This window comes from Mustela putorius, unplaced genomic scaffold (genome assembly GCF_011764305.1).
Source record: "Mustela putorius furo isolate JIRA1106 unplaced genomic scaffold, ASM1176430v1.1 tig00003962_pilon_pilon_pilon, whole genome shotgun sequence".
Taxonomy (NCBI): Eukaryota; Metazoa; Chordata; class Mammalia; order Carnivora; family Mustelidae; genus Mustela; species Mustela putorius.
The window spans coordinates 4,416,003-4,431,119 of record NW_025422106.1 but is presented as its reverse complement, the minus strand read 5'-3'; the positions used below and the strand labels follow the sequence as shown (position 1 = coordinate 4,431,119).

The window sequence follows — 15,117 nt, the reverse complement described above, 5'->3', positions numbered from 1 at the left end:
ATGCACGCCAGAGTACTTAGCACCATCCTGACAAGGAATGTGAGGTCTGAAAGTGCCTCCTCCCTTCTCCAGCCCATAGCAGCTGCCAAGACAGCACACCAGCAAGAGACCAACAACCAAAGAAAACACAGAAACTCTTTATGTCAAATCACAAAGACAGGCAGGAATGTGGGGGAAGGGCAGGGAGGGCCTGGGAGGACGCACCCCCCCACCCCAATCCCTTATTCACAGGTTTAGATGTTGTTCCATCTGCTCTCGAAGTTTGAATTTCTGGATCTAGAGGAAAAAGCACAGAGTGAGAGCCAGGCTGGGGCCTCCGCCAGCAACAGTGACCAGCTGGCTTGGATTGCCTGAGAATGAGGAGCTTTTAGGGTAAAGCCAGGAAAGTCTGGGACAAACAAGGGTGAGCTACTTGGTCACTCTATTGCCAACCTCTGGGCAGACTCTTTTGCCCACCGCTGAGGGAGGCATTGGTGGGACCATCTAGGCCTTCTGGGAACCTAGGACCCTAGGCCCCCCTGCCCCTCTCTGGTCCCTTTACATACCTTTCCTGAGACGGTGAGGGGGAAGTTTGTGACAAACACGACATAGCGGGGAATCTTGAAGTGGGAGATCTGCAGACCAGAGGGAGATAAAGCGTGAGGCTGGGTGAGGTCATGGGTTTAGGGAGATGGGGTGCAGGGGACAACTGGGACAGTGGGACCGAGGGCTGGCTGGCTGGCAGGGAGAGAGGGTTGAAGAACGAAGCAGCATCAGCTTGGGGCGGGTTGAGGCTCCCACCTTCCCTTTGCAGAAAGCCTTGATCTCCTCCTCTGTGGTCTTCTCCCCCTTCTTCAGGCGAATGCAGGCACAGATTTCCTCCCCCATCCGGTAGTCCTTCACTCCCACCACCTTTCCCCACCAGAGACAGAGATTAGAAATGGCCACGCCCATCCCTAGTTCCTGCCCCTGAGGGCTCACCTGGGCTCACCTGGGCTGGGTGTCTCACCTGTACTTCCTGCACCTGCGGGTGTGTGTGAAAGAAGTCCTCGAGCTCTGCGGGGTAGATGTTCTCACCGCCCCGGATGATCATATCCTTGGAGCGGCCCACGATCTTACAGAAGCCCTGCTTGTCCATCACGGCGATGTCTCTGCGAGGAAGCCCAGGAATGGCCTCTCACCTCTGCTTCCTCCAACTGGGTTGCTTCCCTACTCGTCAAACATTTATTGAGCACCTACTGTGTATCTTGCACTGCTATAGAGTCTGGGGGATATAGCATGAACATGACATTCCGTATATATGCTTCTCATGGTGGGCTTTTTTTTTTTTTTTAATCATTCGGGTCTCAGTTCAAACATGTCCACCTCACGGAGGCTTTCTCTGATCCCCCTCCCTGCCAGTCTCAGAGAAGCGCCCATCTCCACCACTGCCGCTTTCTTTCCTCTGACCCTGTTTTACTGTCCTCGTGGTGTTTAGACATGTGGAGAGTAAGAGCAGACCCTCATCATCTTGCCTCCCCTTGGATGGCCAGCATCCTGAGCAGCGCTAGCCCTGGGAGGCGCATGAGAACTTGCTCCATGGACAGATCAGTGAGTCTTGGCTTAGATTTTGCGGACACGGTTCTGTTTTAGTTTCATGTTTCCAGCTCAGCCTCGGACTGCGTCCCCTCCCTGCCCACCCAGCCCCAGCCTCTCTGCAGTTCCAAGCTTCCTCCTCACCCTGTCCGGTACCACTTGTCCTGTCCGATTATCTCCTCGGTCTTCTGGGGCTCGCCCCAGTAGCCCAGCATGACGCAGTACCCTCGGATCCATAGCTCTCCGGGTGTGTTCAGCTCCACCAGCTTCCCCGTCTTCACGTTCACGATCTGGGCCTGGGACCGAGTAGCCTCAGGCTGGGGCCTCCTGCCGCTTCACCTTGGGGAGTGTGGGGAGCCCTCGGGACGGCTTTGCCTTTCCACCCCCCACCCCACCCCCCCCCCGGATCTGCCCATCCCAATCCAGGGAAGGGAGACAAAGATGGGAGTGGATCCACCACCAGCCAGACACCTGGATAGGGCTGGAAGAAGGGCCCAGGCGAGGAGGTGCTGGGCAAGCAGAGGGGGCCTGTGGAGGGCCAGGTCAGCTGAAGAATTACAAACTGTGCAGAAGAGAAGGGAGTCTCCTCTTATTTCCCTTTAAGCAGCAAATAAAGAAGCCAAAGAGGTGGTGTGGCCGGGCCATGTGAACGGGAGGAGACAGAGAAGCAGAGTCTGACAACCCTAGTAGAGAAAGGAGCCACAGCCAACGTGCAAGAAAAGCCTAGTCTGTGTGCCTCGGGGTCTGCATCTGAGAAATGGGGAGAACTCGGCCTGCCCCTGTCTGTCTTGCAGGTGGGCATCCCAGTGAGTGGCAGTGAGGCGGTCAGGCCCCTGGAAAGGGGCTCATGTCGCTGCGCACTCACTCCATGGAGCGGGCAGGAGAGGTCTGCACCAGGACGGTGGCGAGCCTCTGGAGAAGGGCTGTGTGGGCCGTGACCCCAGCGGGGCCAGGGGAAACCAGGCACAGGCTGGCCTCAAGCACCCACGTTGGGGCAGGCAAGGAGCCATGGCTTGGGCATTTCAGAGGGAGAGGTGCCTGATCCAGAGGTGCCTGGATCAGCCTTCAAGGTGCAAGGGGCCCTCGGAGGGTCAGGCTGCTTGGGAATTGGAGTGTTTATGCCAAGCAAACGGAGGAGCTCTGCGGAAGGCGGGGCGGGGCGGGGGACGGGGAGGCATGTGGGAGAGAAAGAGCTGTGTAGGAAAAATCGCTGTGCTCTGGCTCCTCTTTGAGGCTGTCCTGGCGGCCCTGAGACAGACAGTGGGGCTTGGCAAAAACACACCTCAGACAGGAAGGGAGGCTGCGGAGTTCAGCCAATGCCCCAGCTCTTCCCTCTCAGGCCTCAGCCCACAGAAAGAACCCCAGGCCAGGCCCAAGGAGGACCCTGCAGCTGGGGGAGGGGCTGTCTCTAAGTAAAGGCAATAAACGTCCCCAGGGGATGCACCTGAGCTGAGGGATGGGCTGTGGGGTCTGAAGGGCTGGGTGTGGGGCTCACCTCTGTGTGAGGCATAACTCTGCCCACGCTTTCTGCCTTCTGCTCCACAGTGTCCTCGGGGAAGTTCAGGAAAGTCACAGGACTATTCTCCGTGGTTCCATAAGCCACCTACAGGATCGGAAAAGGGTGTTTGGAGGGAGCCCCGAGACTGCAGAGGGGAGGGCGAGCTACCCTAGGGGAATGGGAAGGAACCAGGGAGAAAGCAGAAGGCAGCCAAGTGGTGGGAAACAGGGCATCTGGGCAGAGGTCAGGGATCCAGAGACAGAAGTACAAGAGTGCTGAGCACATGAGCTCGATGAGCTGGGGCCCCAGGTCTGAATTAAAATAGAGAGCAGGGAAACCATTCTTTTCTAGCCAGCACTGTCTCTCCGCTTCCTGGAGCAGCCATGTGCCTGAGCCCATGGCTCCCTGGGTTACGGATGCCCCGGCCTTCTCTCCCTCAGGCCCAGGCTGTCTTCGCACCCCCTTCCTGATCGCACATCACAACATCCCCCACCCCTGCCTTCCAAACTGAAGGTCTCATAAACTTGATGAGAAAGTCAGCCTGCCTGGGCCCAGCTGGGATCTGCGAAGATACAGCCCACCCCCCACCCGAAACTGGGGGACAATGCCTGGGCTTGGGTGGGTGATCCTCCAGCTTCGGAGAGTTTCCTGTAAGTTTACTTCCATCAAAATGAAAATGTAGCCAAATCGAGTGTTTAAAAGCCAGTGGCACCCTCCCCACCCAACACTTCTAGTGGTTGGAACGTCCTGATCAGCAGAAAACCAGAAGCCAGCCTTGGAGGAGCCTAAATACCACCAGAGAATGTTCTGAGCCAACTGTGACCCCCCCACCCCCCCACCCGGAAAGGCAATGGGTAAAAGGAGCTTGGGAGAGGAGCTAGCTATCCTGTATTCTAGGCTCCTGATCAGCAAAGACAACAGACCTTTGACCATCCTCCACCTTCCAGCCTCCCCCAGTTTCCTCTGTTTTACCTGGCACACTGTGGGGGAGGGAGGGTTGGGGGTTGGGGGGGAGGGCTGAACCTGCCCCTCCCCCCTCTCAAACACAGACAACAACCCCTACCCTGCAGCCCAGAGCTCAGACCCTGCCTGCCTCCCCTCCACTTTCCACAGGAATCCGGACACGGTGGCTGGCAAGTGGACACACAGAGACCTGGTCAGCCGGGGCAGGGCTGCCCAGAGCCATCCAGGGCTGGTCCCTGGTAGCCAGGATCTGACCCGCCCCCCCCCCATAGTCCTGGGGCCACTGCCCAGGTGTGGCCTCTGCCAAGTACACCTTGGCGCCACTCTGGCCGCCACCCTGAGAGACCCCTCAGGGGCAGGTCCTGACCACTGGCGGTGGGGATGAGGCGAGGGAGGTATTTTAGGGAGACGAAGGGCGGGGAGACTGGTGGGGAGGGGGAGATGGTGCGACTGTACTCCTTCAGTTCTCCCCACTCGGTGCCTGCGGTCTTCAGATGTGTCTGCGAGTTCTGAGGGACGCCCCCCATTCTCCGCCCCTGTTTCCACATTTCGGGTTAGCCTTCAACCGCGGAAAACCGGGATAGAGTGCAGGGGACCGAAACTCAAGCCCTGTGCTGGGGGAGAGGGGCCAGAGAGCAGCCCCTGCGGCGGGGAAGGAGCCCCCATTTCCCTCGGGTTGGCCCGCTGTCCAGCCGGAAGGGGGAGCCCGCCGCCAGCGCGGCTCTCACGCTAGGCGGGCGCCGCACAAAAGTGCCATTAAAGCGCCGCCGGCCTGCCGACCGCGGCGAGACTCGCGTCCGGCTGTCCGGCCCCGCTTCCTCCCTCCCCGGGGCCAGGGCGCCTCGCCGAATGTGCATTGGGGGGGGGGGGTGCCATGGGGGCGCGAACTGGAGCAAACAAGTCAGTTCGGGAATGCCTCCTCTCTCCAGTGTAAACTCGGGACTCTGGACGCACCCGCACCCTCAGTCCCCAAAGGATGGGGAAAGGAGGTGGGGGGGTTGGGAGGGAGGCAGGATCTGAGCGCAGGGAGAAAGGGTGCTGGGACTCGGGGACAAGGCTCGGGGGTCATGGACCGGGCCCCCCCACCCCCGCACGGTCGCCAGCTGGGGGCAGGGCCCCGCCCCTCCCCGTAGAGGGCGGGGGCGCATCTCCGGACGGGAGGGAGTTAAGCCCGGTGGCCTGGATGCTCCACGTAGGAGCTGGCTCTGGCTGCAGGCTGCGGTCAGGGCCACCATATAAAGAGGGCCGGAGCCCAGAGTGCCGAGGACTCGCCGCTGCCCGCGCCCCGCCGCCGCTGCCCCCCAGGCCCCGGCCCCAGGTGTCCCTGGCCATGGCCCGACCGATGCTCTTGCTCAGCCTCAGCCTCCTGGCCGGCCTGGTGCCGGCCCTGGCTGCCTGCCCCCAGAACTGCCACTGCCACAGCGACTTGCAGCACGTCATCTGCGACAAGGTGGGGCTGCAGAAGATCCCCAAGGTGTCGGAGAAGACCAAGCTGCTCAACCTGCAGCGCAACAACTTCCCAGTGCTGGCGGCCAACTCGTTCCGGGCCATGCCGAACCTCGTGTCGCTGCACCTGCAGCACTGCCAGATCCGCGAAGGTGGCAGCCGGTGCCTTCCGGGGCCTCAAGCAGCTCATCTACCTGTACCTGTCCCACAACGACATCCGCGTGCTGCGTGCGGGCGCCTTCGACGACCTAACGGAGCTCACCTATCTCTACCTGGACCACAACAAGGTGACCGAGCTGCCCCGAGGGCTGCTCTCCCCGCTGGTCAACCTTTTCATCCTGCAGCTCAGTAACAACAAGATTCGGGAGCTGCGCGCCGGCGCCTTCCAGGGCGCCAAGGACCTGCGCTGGCTCTACCTGTCCGGAAACGCCCTCAGCTCGCTGCAGCCCGGTGCTCTGGACGATGTGGAGAACCTCGCCAAATTCCACCTGGACGGCAACCAGCTGTCCAGCTACCCCTCGGCGGCTCTCAGCAAGCTACGGGTAGTGGAGGAGCTGAAGCTGTCCCACAACCCCCTGAAAAGCATTCCTGACAGTGCCTTCCAGTCTTTCGGCAGGTACCTGGAGACCCTGTGGCTGGACGACACCAACCTGGAGAAGGTGAGCCGCTGGCCGCCGAGCTCCGTCCCCGCTCCTCTTCCGCCAAGGGGCCCCACGGATCTGGGGCCACGGCTGGGCACCATCCCTTCTTCCCTAACATTGCTTCTGTCTCTCTGGCTGTCTCCGAGGCGAACCGCTCAGCCGCCTCTGTGCCTCATCCCCACCCTAAATCCTGTCCAGCTTTCCCTGTCCCCAGTCTCAGCCCCTGCCTTCTGAGGGTTCCTACTTATGGATAGACCTGGCTCCAGCGGTGGCCCCCGGGAGGCATGTCCAGTGCTCCCGAACCCCCCTGCTGTGGGTAGGAGCCCCCTCTTCCTGTTGGGCCTTCCGTCCCTCCTCTGCTGTGTTTTTCTTGTCTCTAGTAATCCTACCGCCCCATAAAGGAAGGTTTGTTTATTGAGAAGCTTACCAGAAGAGCTGGGCAGATCAGGCCCACAAAGAGACCCTGTTCTTGGTTGGGGGTGGGGGGTGTCTGTGCGTGCTGAGGTGGGGCTGGGGGCCAGGGCGTGAGGGGAAAGCAAACAGCCCCAGGAAGAAGACCTCCTCCGTGTCCCCCAGAGGCTCTGGCGAATGTCCTCCCTCTCCTCCTGCTCACACACATCCACACCCCACTGCGTTCCCAGGTCCATTTCTACTGAGGGGGGCCCAGGAAACAGGGCTTCCCCAGGGTGCAGGAATGGCACTCAGGGGCTCTGTGAAGGGACAAAGGCGAGAGCTACAGAGCACTGTCAGCCTTTGGCCTAAGACTCCAGGTGTCTCCCTGTGGAGAGGACTGGTTGTGCCTCAGTGTCCCCCAGACCACTGACAACTCTTTGGCCACTCCGATCACCAGACCCATCTCCTGGCTACAGCCTTCTTCAGTCCTTTCTGCCGGTGATACCCAAGTGGGGCTGCCTGGGGTTGGGGCAGAATCCCTCCTAGGGGCTGGAAAATCACTCTGGTACAGGGGCTTCGGCCAGGAAGCTCGGGTGGGGACCAGGGTAAGGTTTGTAGAAGACCGTCACTGGAGCAGTCTTGTTCCAGGGAACTGCACACCCCTCCCTGAGCCACAGGCACAGGGACGAGGGTAGAACTATACCTGGATGGCTGCCAACCTTTGTCTGGGTGGATGGAGCCCACCCATCTTCAGCCCCGGCGCCTCCAGAGATAAAGTCAGGGTTCCCCGTGGCCCACCAGTGCCAGAGTGGGCTTTTAGTGGGGAGCAGAGCAGGACAGCAGGGACCGATCTGGGGCAGGGCAGGCCAGGCAGGACTGTGATGCCTGGGCCAAGATGTGGGCCCCAATAGAATGTTTCCTCTGGAGCCATCCAGCCGGGCCAAAGGCCCCACCGAGGAGACTCCACAAAAAGCCTCTGGCAAGCAGTGGGGGAAGGAGCAGTGAGGACAGTGTTGGGGAAAGTCCCAGGACCCTGGGGCTGCGGGGAGCCTGGGCTCATTGCCCATCCCACCAAACACTGACCAGCTTCACCAGTTGCCAACTTGGGCCGCTGGAGCCAAACTCTGGCTGCCTCCCCGGTCCCAGTGTTTGTGCAGGGAGCATGGTGCCAGGGGAAGAGGAGCTGGGTGTGGTCCTGTGGCTGCTGTTTACTCGCTAGTGTGTCCCTGGGCAAGAGACTTGACGTTCCCCCTCCCTTCCCGGTACCCCATCTGCATTTTGGAAACACCAGCACCTATGTCAATAGGGGGTTGTACGGATTAGATCATCGGAGAGAACCTAGACATGCTGAAACTCCTCGCCGAGCCACTGTTTCTGTCCAGGGAAGGACCCTGTCCTCTGGGACCATAGTGCTGGGAGAGGCTGGACCCTGGCTGGGGCTGGGGTGCTCACTCCTGTTCACCTCACTCCCCAGTTCTCCGACGGTGCCTTCCTGGGTGTGACCACCCTGAAACACGTCCACCTGGAGAACAACCGCTTGAACCAGCTGCCCTCCAACTTCCCCTTCGACAGCCTAGAGACCCTCACCCTTACCAACAACCCCTGGAAGTGTACCTGCCAGCTCCGAGGTCTTCGGAGGTGAGAACAACCCCCCTCCTCACAGCCCCCACCCCAGAACCCACCCTCAGGGGACAGAGAGGAGATACCCTGGCCCCACACGGAAACATCTGGACAATATGTCCTAGATCTGCTACCTAGTAGGTGTGGGAGCCTAGGAGTTTGTCACGTTGAAGATGACGGTTCCAGGCCACCCTATAGATAAGTCCGTCCTGGCCCCCAGCTTGCCATCCCCTCCCCCCGCACTCCCATATCTCTCCCCCAAGTCCAGCGACTCTCTGTCTCTCTAGGTGGCTGGAAGCCAAGACTTCTCGCCCTGATGCCACTTGTGCCTCGCCCGCCAAGTTCAAAGGCCAGCATATCCGTGACACGGACGCTTTGCGTGGCTGCAAGTCCCCCACTAAGAGGTCCAAGAAAGCCGGCCGCCATTAAACAGGTGGGGGACAGGTGGGCAGGTTCCCCGTTCCCTTCTCGGAGATTCCAGCAAGGGAGGAGGGTGTCCCCAGAGAGGGGCATGCAGACCCTCCATTTGTGTAGAGAGAGGAGGGGAGGGCTGGGCTCCCCTCTAAGGGGGAAAATGACACTGCCCGGGACTCCCACCATCCTCTGCAAGCCTCGTCTGGGTTGTTGGACTTCTGACACCAAACTCTGCCTCACTACAGGTCCTGACCCAGCCGGTCCTGGTGACCGGCCTCTGCCTTCAGCTGGAGAAACTACTGACCTTCCCACCTCTGACCCCCACCTTCTCCCCACAGCCTCTGCTGGCACACAGAGCTGTCCACATCTAGACACGTCCTGGCAGGGGGACTCGGGCGCTCCAGCACGAACCTAGGTCGACCCGACAGTGAGAGCTCCAGCACGCCTGACCCCACGTCACGGCTCCTCTCAGAGAAGCTGTTGCCAAGACCCCAAGTCCTTCAGAACCAAAACAGGGTGGCCATCAGGATGGCCGGCCTTCCAGAATCTTCCTTCCCTCTGCTCCCCTTTCCATTTGGAAACAAACATCAGATCCTTGCCCCACTCCTCGTTCCTGAAAGAGTCCATAAGCCCATACCCCAACTCCGCCAGCCACCCGGCCCCCCCACTTGCCAGGACACTCTAGCAGGACACTGGTGCTTTGCCGCATACCCTCTCATGCTGCACTTCTTTCCCAGATTTTCATAAATATAAATTTATGTATATGTAATATGTACTCCCCTGTCATCTATTTTTTTTTAAAAAGATTTTATTTATTTATTTTTGCGAGAGAGAGCGAGCGAGCGAGTGTGCATAAGCTGGGGGGAGGGGCAGAGGGAGAAGCAGGCTCCCCGCTGAGCAGGGAGCCCAATAGAGGACTTCATCCCAGGACTCTGGGATCATGACCTGAGCGGAAGCAGACTCTTAACCGATAGAGCCACCCAGGTGGCCCCCTGTCACCTATTTCTATGATTCACCAGCTACTGGAGGTCAGACTTTCTCACATCTGCTTTCTGGAATGAGGACCAGCTGAGAGGGTCTTCCTTGGAGATCTGGCCTGAACCCATCCTCAAACCCACCAGTCTGTTCTCACCCCAGCCCAGCCGGCGCCCTGCCCATAGCCACAGCCCAGCCACCTTCCACTCACCACCAGTTCCTTCATGTTCAGCTTGTCAATCATGGCTCGGATCAGCTCTGGGGGTGCAGAGGCCCCAGCAATCACACCTGAATCAGAGAGAGGACTGACACAGCTCCCCGCTTCTCCAGGCCCAGTGGACCCCCTTCCCCTATGGCTCCTTCTAGAGAAGAACATTCCCCGCTCATCCTTGACCCTGGACTTACTCCTACAGCTGGCAGCTGGCCTTGGGCTGGTGGTCCAGGGATGCTAAGTATTTGCCTCCCACCCACCCACTTTTCTACAGTGATCTTGTTGCCCCTAAATAAAAGCCTGGGCATATATCTAGCTCACCAGACCAATCCTGGCCTGGCCACCCCACCTCCACGTATGGACGAGATGTCATAACTGGAGAAGTCTGGCTGGTTCAGAATGTCCACGAACATTGTGGGGGTGCCATACAGGAAGGAGCCTCTGTGTAAGGTGGGGGGGGGTCTCAAAATCAGGCTGGGAAGGAGAAGGGAACTCCCTCTTCTCACCCATCCCACCCTGAACCTGCAGTGAGGGCCAAGGCTGCATAAGTGGGAAACAAGGAAAAGCTCTCAGAGGCAGGAACTGGTCCTCCCCTGGGAGACCCCTGCTACCCCTGGTCTCCATTTCTCTGGGCCGAAGGGAGGAGACATCTCCAGAAGGGATCAGGGCCCAGGAGTCAGGAATAGGAGGGTCTCATCAGCCCCTGAGAAAGGAGGGCTGCCCACTGATGCCCACCTCTCTTTGCTGATGGCCTCCAGCGCCTTCTTGCCATCAAAGGTCGGAGAGGATAGGATGAGGGTGGTGCCATACATCAGGCTCACCATTGTGCCCCCCACAGACCCCAGACAGTGGTACAAGGGGCTGGGCAAGACCATCCGTGTCTCCTCAGGTGTCTGGAGATGGAGGCAGGAAGCCGGTTCTATCCTGGAGCCCAAAGGCCCAGGAACCAGTTCATCTAGCCAGCAGGGGGAGCCCCACAAGTACATTCCACCCCACAAGCGCCTCCACATCCCCTCGCAGGCCTGGGCTAGGCCCCTCACCTTGAGGTGCAACTTAATCCGTTCCCCTATCAGGTTGGAGTTGTTGACAATGTTGTAGTGGGAGAGGGTGGCCCCCTTGGGTCTGCCTGTCGTCCCCTGTTAAGACAAGCAGGTGATGCCTGGCCTCCCGCTCCCTATCTCCTTCCCCACTCTCGGCCCCGGGTGGGAGAGCCCTGGAACGGGGTGTCAGGAGACGGGGACTATTGCCCCAGATCGGTTCATTCATTGACCATGCATTCACAAAGGCTCAGCACGCGCCCGCTCAGTGCCGGGTGTTGGGACGCAGAGATGGGGAGAGTAAGCCACTCACAGAGCAGCTCAGAGGACTCTGTGGCCCACCAGCAGATTCCCACCCCAGGCCTCAGTTTCCTCATCAGCTAAATGGGGGGGGCAGGATCTATCAGCTCTGGCCTGTGGTGGCCCAGTGGGTCTGGCCCTGTGCTGACAATGAGAAGATGAGGGGAGGGGAGCATGTGACAAGGACACTAGTGGCCAACACTTTTCCAGGGCAGAGAGGACCACTAGGGCTGGCCCCAGGAGAACATCTGCCCTCTGGACCTCCACGGCCATCTCTTCTATCTTGGGCAAGTGTCGCCGGGGTGAATAGCGGGGAGCACGCCAGCCGGGGTGCGGGGCCTGGAGGCCTTCTGCCCTACCGAAGTGAACTGGATGTTGATGGGGTCATGGCAAGACAGGAACTGCTGGCTGTACTGGAGCCGGGCCCGATGCTGCTCTTCGCCTCCGGCCGCCACCACCTCCTTCAGGAGCAGGGTCCCCGGCAGAGGGTCATCCACCGAGATGACCGTGGTCAGGTCTGGGAGCCTGCGAGTAGGGAGGGTGGCGAGAGTCAGAACCTGGACAGACACGAACCTCATCCCCAGGGGTGCAGGGGCCGGGGGGCCACACCATGTGCCCTTCCCAATGTGGGACACCCTCACCTCTGACTGTTCAAGGCCCCTGGCTCGGCCTTCTCCAACTCTGGACAGATCTGCTTCAAGATTTGATAGTATTGCTGATTCTTGAATTGCTTAGGGAAAGCGAGGGCTTTGCAGCCTACCTGTGGGGATGGGGCCGTGCCCCCCCAGCACAGTCAGCGGGGAGCTCCAGGCAGGGGCTCTGAGTAGTTCTAGCCATTACTCTCTCTCTCTCACACACACACACCGCCTCACCCATCCACCTCCACCCTGACACACACACATGCCCCCTTCAACGCATACACCAGCCTCGCGTCTAACCAACCACCGTCTCCTCCCACCCTCTAAGGAAAGATAGACTCTTGAGGGTCCTACCTTCTTGAGGGCATACTCTAGTTCCATAGCCTGATAGGCTGGATTCACCGACACCTGGTGGAGACAGTGAGGGGATGTCAGTCAGTATCTTGACTCAACCCTGCCCCTCTCCCTGGCCCTCCATTCTTAGGAGGCACAGAAACATCATGAAGTCAGAGGCAGTGCCCTACACTTCCAGGGCCTCCTTGGTAGGCTTCAGAAGAAAGTCCTACCTTCTGGTGGTTTGGGGGCCGAGGAGCCGGGGAGTCCCCCTGAATTATGCATCCCTACACACTCAGCTGTGTTGGTCAACGCCCTGCTCACCAGAATGATGCCCGCCTGGGCGGTGGCCAGCTGCATGAGTACCCATGCATAGGAGTTGGGTCCCCACATGCCCAGCCTGTCGCCCTTGCAGAGACCAAGACTCAGGAGCCCAGAAGCGGCTTTGTCCACCTGGTGTAAACAGAGCATAAGAGGTGAGAGGCGGGCGAGCGGGAAGGGGCCTGTGACTCCCACCTCTGCCCTTGGCCCAGGGATTGCCGTCAGATCCCACTGAGAATGAGGGATGGGCAGATTCCCAGGCCTCCGTGGGTCTGGAGCGAAGCAGAGTTCACAAGTATCCCAGGAGGGAGCGGTACAGGGGACATCAGGGGCAGGTGGCCTCTTCTGCCTCAGTGATGCCCCGTTCTCCTGCTATGCCCCACCCCCTGCCCCGTCCTTAGGCAGCCCCAGTCACACCCTCCCACCCCCACAGCCTGCTGCTGTCCCTGCAGTTCCACCCCCCCCCCACCCAGTACCTGCCCACCTTTGGGGTTCAGACCAGGACCCACCTCCTCCTTGAGCTGGGCGAAGGTCAACCTGATGTTTTCCTGGTACACGACTAAGGCCTCTTTGTCAGGGACCCTCTGTACTGTGGCTTCCAGGCACTGCCCCACAGTCTTGTGGAGAAGACTATTGTTTGTGAAGCCCTGGACATAGCTGAGGCCTCCAATGGGCAGGGGGATGGTGGTATCGGCCTCTCTGGAGCTGTGGGGAGACAGGGTTGTGGGGAGATGGGCTCCATGATGCCAGGCAGGGACATGAGAGGGGCTGTTAGAGAAACTGCCCCCCCCCCCCCCGCCAGGACCCGGGGCCCAAGAGAAAGGCTTGGTTATTCTATAACTCTCAAACTGTACTCAAAAACAAAAACAACTAAACTATTAATTATTTTAAAAAAACAAAAGCAGAAAAGGCCCCAGAAGTAAAAGTATCACATGGTAGGCTTAGGCCTCCCTGTGCTCACCAGCCCCTCTGGGGGACAGGGGCCGGTCTCCTGCTGAGGCCTTGGCTGCTGGGCAGCGAGGAGCACAACAGGCCTCAGACCCTGTTCCCATCAGAGAGGGTGTGGCGTGGGGCCTGTGGGACAGCGGTGACCATTCCAGCTGCTGTGCCAGAAAGACCATGTGTATCTTCTGTTGATTGACTGCCTGGATCTTGTGGGGGAGAATTTCTGGGAAGAACCAGATATGCAGGGCAGAGAGGAGCAAAATGGGGTTTCCTCCTAAATGGGAGAGGAGCCTGCTGCCCTCTTCCAGGAGGCGGGCCACGAGGCAGACTGGTGGGGACGCTGCTCAGCCTGACTGCCACTTTGGACCAGGAAGAAGAGGAGGAGTTCCACTGTGGGAACACCCCTGGTAGCTTGGTGGGGAGTAGGTGACCACCGGACTGGGATCAGAGATGGGGTGGCAGGGGTCTCATCCCAGGTATGCTGCTGGCGGGATGGGCACCTGCCACAGATACCTTCGGTGTCCCATGTCACCTCCATGGGACATGGACCATGGAGCAAATGTGGTTTCTGTCACTGGGACAAGTTCCTTGGGATTCTGTCTTTTTGGGGGGCTTCAGTTCTCCCCTTCTGCAGCTGAACAGATCTGGGAGGTGTCTGTACCTTCTCAGAGGTCCTAGTGGGTAAAGCCCTTGTCGCCTTGGCTGCAACTTCCATAACACACTCTATGCCTGCTTCTCTTTCAGTCTCTTTCCCTCACTTCTGCCTCCCAGCACTACAAACCACCTATAGTTCTCATTCTCTAGGGAATCCAAGTAAAGACACAGGGATTCTCCTCTCTAGGCCTGAGCTTCCCCACCTGTGACTAGTTTAAGGACTGGATCCGCTGGTTATTCTCAGGTGAAAGGGGATATTATCTTTTTTTTTTTTTTAAAGATTTTATTTATTTATTTGACAGACAGAGATCACAAGTAGGCACAGAGGCAGGCAGAGAGAGAGAGGAGGAAGCAGGCACCCTGCAGGGAGCCTGATTCAGGGCTTGATTCCAGGACCCTAAGATCATGACCTGAGCCGAAGGCAGAGGCTTTAACCACTGAGACACCCAGGTGCCCCGAAAGGGGATATTACCTAAATGACCTAGCTAATCTTTTCTTCCTTCAAATGTTTTTTTTTTTTTTTTTTTTTTTTTTTTTTTTTTTTTTTGTGGTCAGAAAGAGAGCAGGAGCACAGGCAGGGGGAGCAGCAGACAGAGGGAGATGCTGGCTTCCTGCTCAGCAAGGAGCCTGATGCTGAGCTCAATCCCAGGACCCTGGGATCATGACCTGAGCTGAAGGTGGACATGTAACAGACTGAGCCACCCAGGCGTCCTTCTGTTTTGTTTTATTTTTTAAAAGATTTTATTGGGGCGCCTGGGTGGCTCAGTGGGTTAAGGCCTCTGCCTTTGGCTCAGGTCATGATCCCAGGGTCCTGGGATCGAGCCCCAAGTCAGGCTCCCTGCAGGAGCCTGCTTCCTCCTCTCTCTCTGCCTGCCTCTCAGCCTACTTGTGATCTCTGCCTGTCAAATAAATAAATAAAATATTAAAAAAAAAGACTTTATTTATTTGACACAGAGAGAGAGTACATGCAGAGGGAATAGCAGGCAGAGGCAGAAGGAGAAGCAGGCTCCCCACTGAACAGGGAGCCCAACGAGGGACTCGATCCCAGGGCCCTGGGATCATGACCTGAGCTGAAGGCAGACATTTAACTGACTGAACTACTCAGACATCCTCCTTTCTTTCTTTCTTTTTTTTTTTAAAGTAGGCTCCATGCCTAGGGTGGAGCCCAGTGTGG

The 15,117-nt window shown here is 58.6% G+C and overlaps 2 protein-coding genes across 3 annotated transcripts in view; one reads left to right on the top strand and one right to left on the bottom strand.

Moving 5' to 3' along the window:
- Window positions 1-121: 121 nt before the first annotated feature.
- The window catches only part of ACSF2 (acyl-CoA synthetase family member 2), a 35,851-nt gene continuing 20,855 nt past the window's right edge, over window positions 122-15,117 (bottom strand). Inside the window, exons 2-16 of one of the 2 annotated variants that reach the window (XM_004764831.3) lie at window positions 12,854-13,049; window positions 12,348-12,476; window positions 12,045-12,098; window positions 11,694-11,812; window positions 11,412-11,577; window positions 10,756-10,851; window positions 10,451-10,608; window positions 10,065-10,156; window positions 9,716-9,792; window positions 3,050-3,157; window positions 1,699-1,850; window positions 989-1,130; window positions 781-891; window positions 546-614; window positions 122-276 (exon numbers count right to left, since the gene is read on the bottom strand). In XM_004764831.3, the coding sequence (XP_004764888.2) occupies window positions 226-276; window positions 546-614; window positions 781-891; window positions 989-1,130; window positions 1,699-1,850; window positions 3,050-3,157; window positions 9,716-9,792; window positions 10,065-10,156; window positions 10,451-10,608; window positions 10,756-10,851; window positions 11,412-11,577; window positions 11,694-11,812; window positions 12,045-12,098; window positions 12,348-12,476; window positions 12,854-13,049 (1,720 nt within the window). In that variant the 3' untranslated portion in view covers window positions 122-225. Of the gene's footprint in view, window positions 277-545; window positions 615-780; window positions 892-988; window positions 1,189-1,698; window positions 1,851-3,049; window positions 3,158-9,715; window positions 9,793-10,064; window positions 10,157-10,450; window positions 10,609-10,755; window positions 10,852-11,411; window positions 11,578-11,693; window positions 11,813-12,044; window positions 12,099-12,347; window positions 12,477-12,853; window positions 13,050-15,117 lie in introns of those variants that run through there. The other variant, XR_006603700.1, reaches the window with a different exon arrangement.
- On the top strand, window positions 5,257-9,298 carry CHAD (chondroadherin). Its single transcript, XM_004764830.3, is given in 5 exon segments — window positions 5,257-5,612; window positions 5,614-6,120; window positions 7,970-8,133; window positions 8,403-8,548; window positions 8,868-9,298. Coding segments are annotated over 4 exon segments (1,080 nt in total). The 5' UTR covers window positions 5,257-5,345; the 3' UTR covers window positions 8,545-8,548; window positions 8,868-9,298.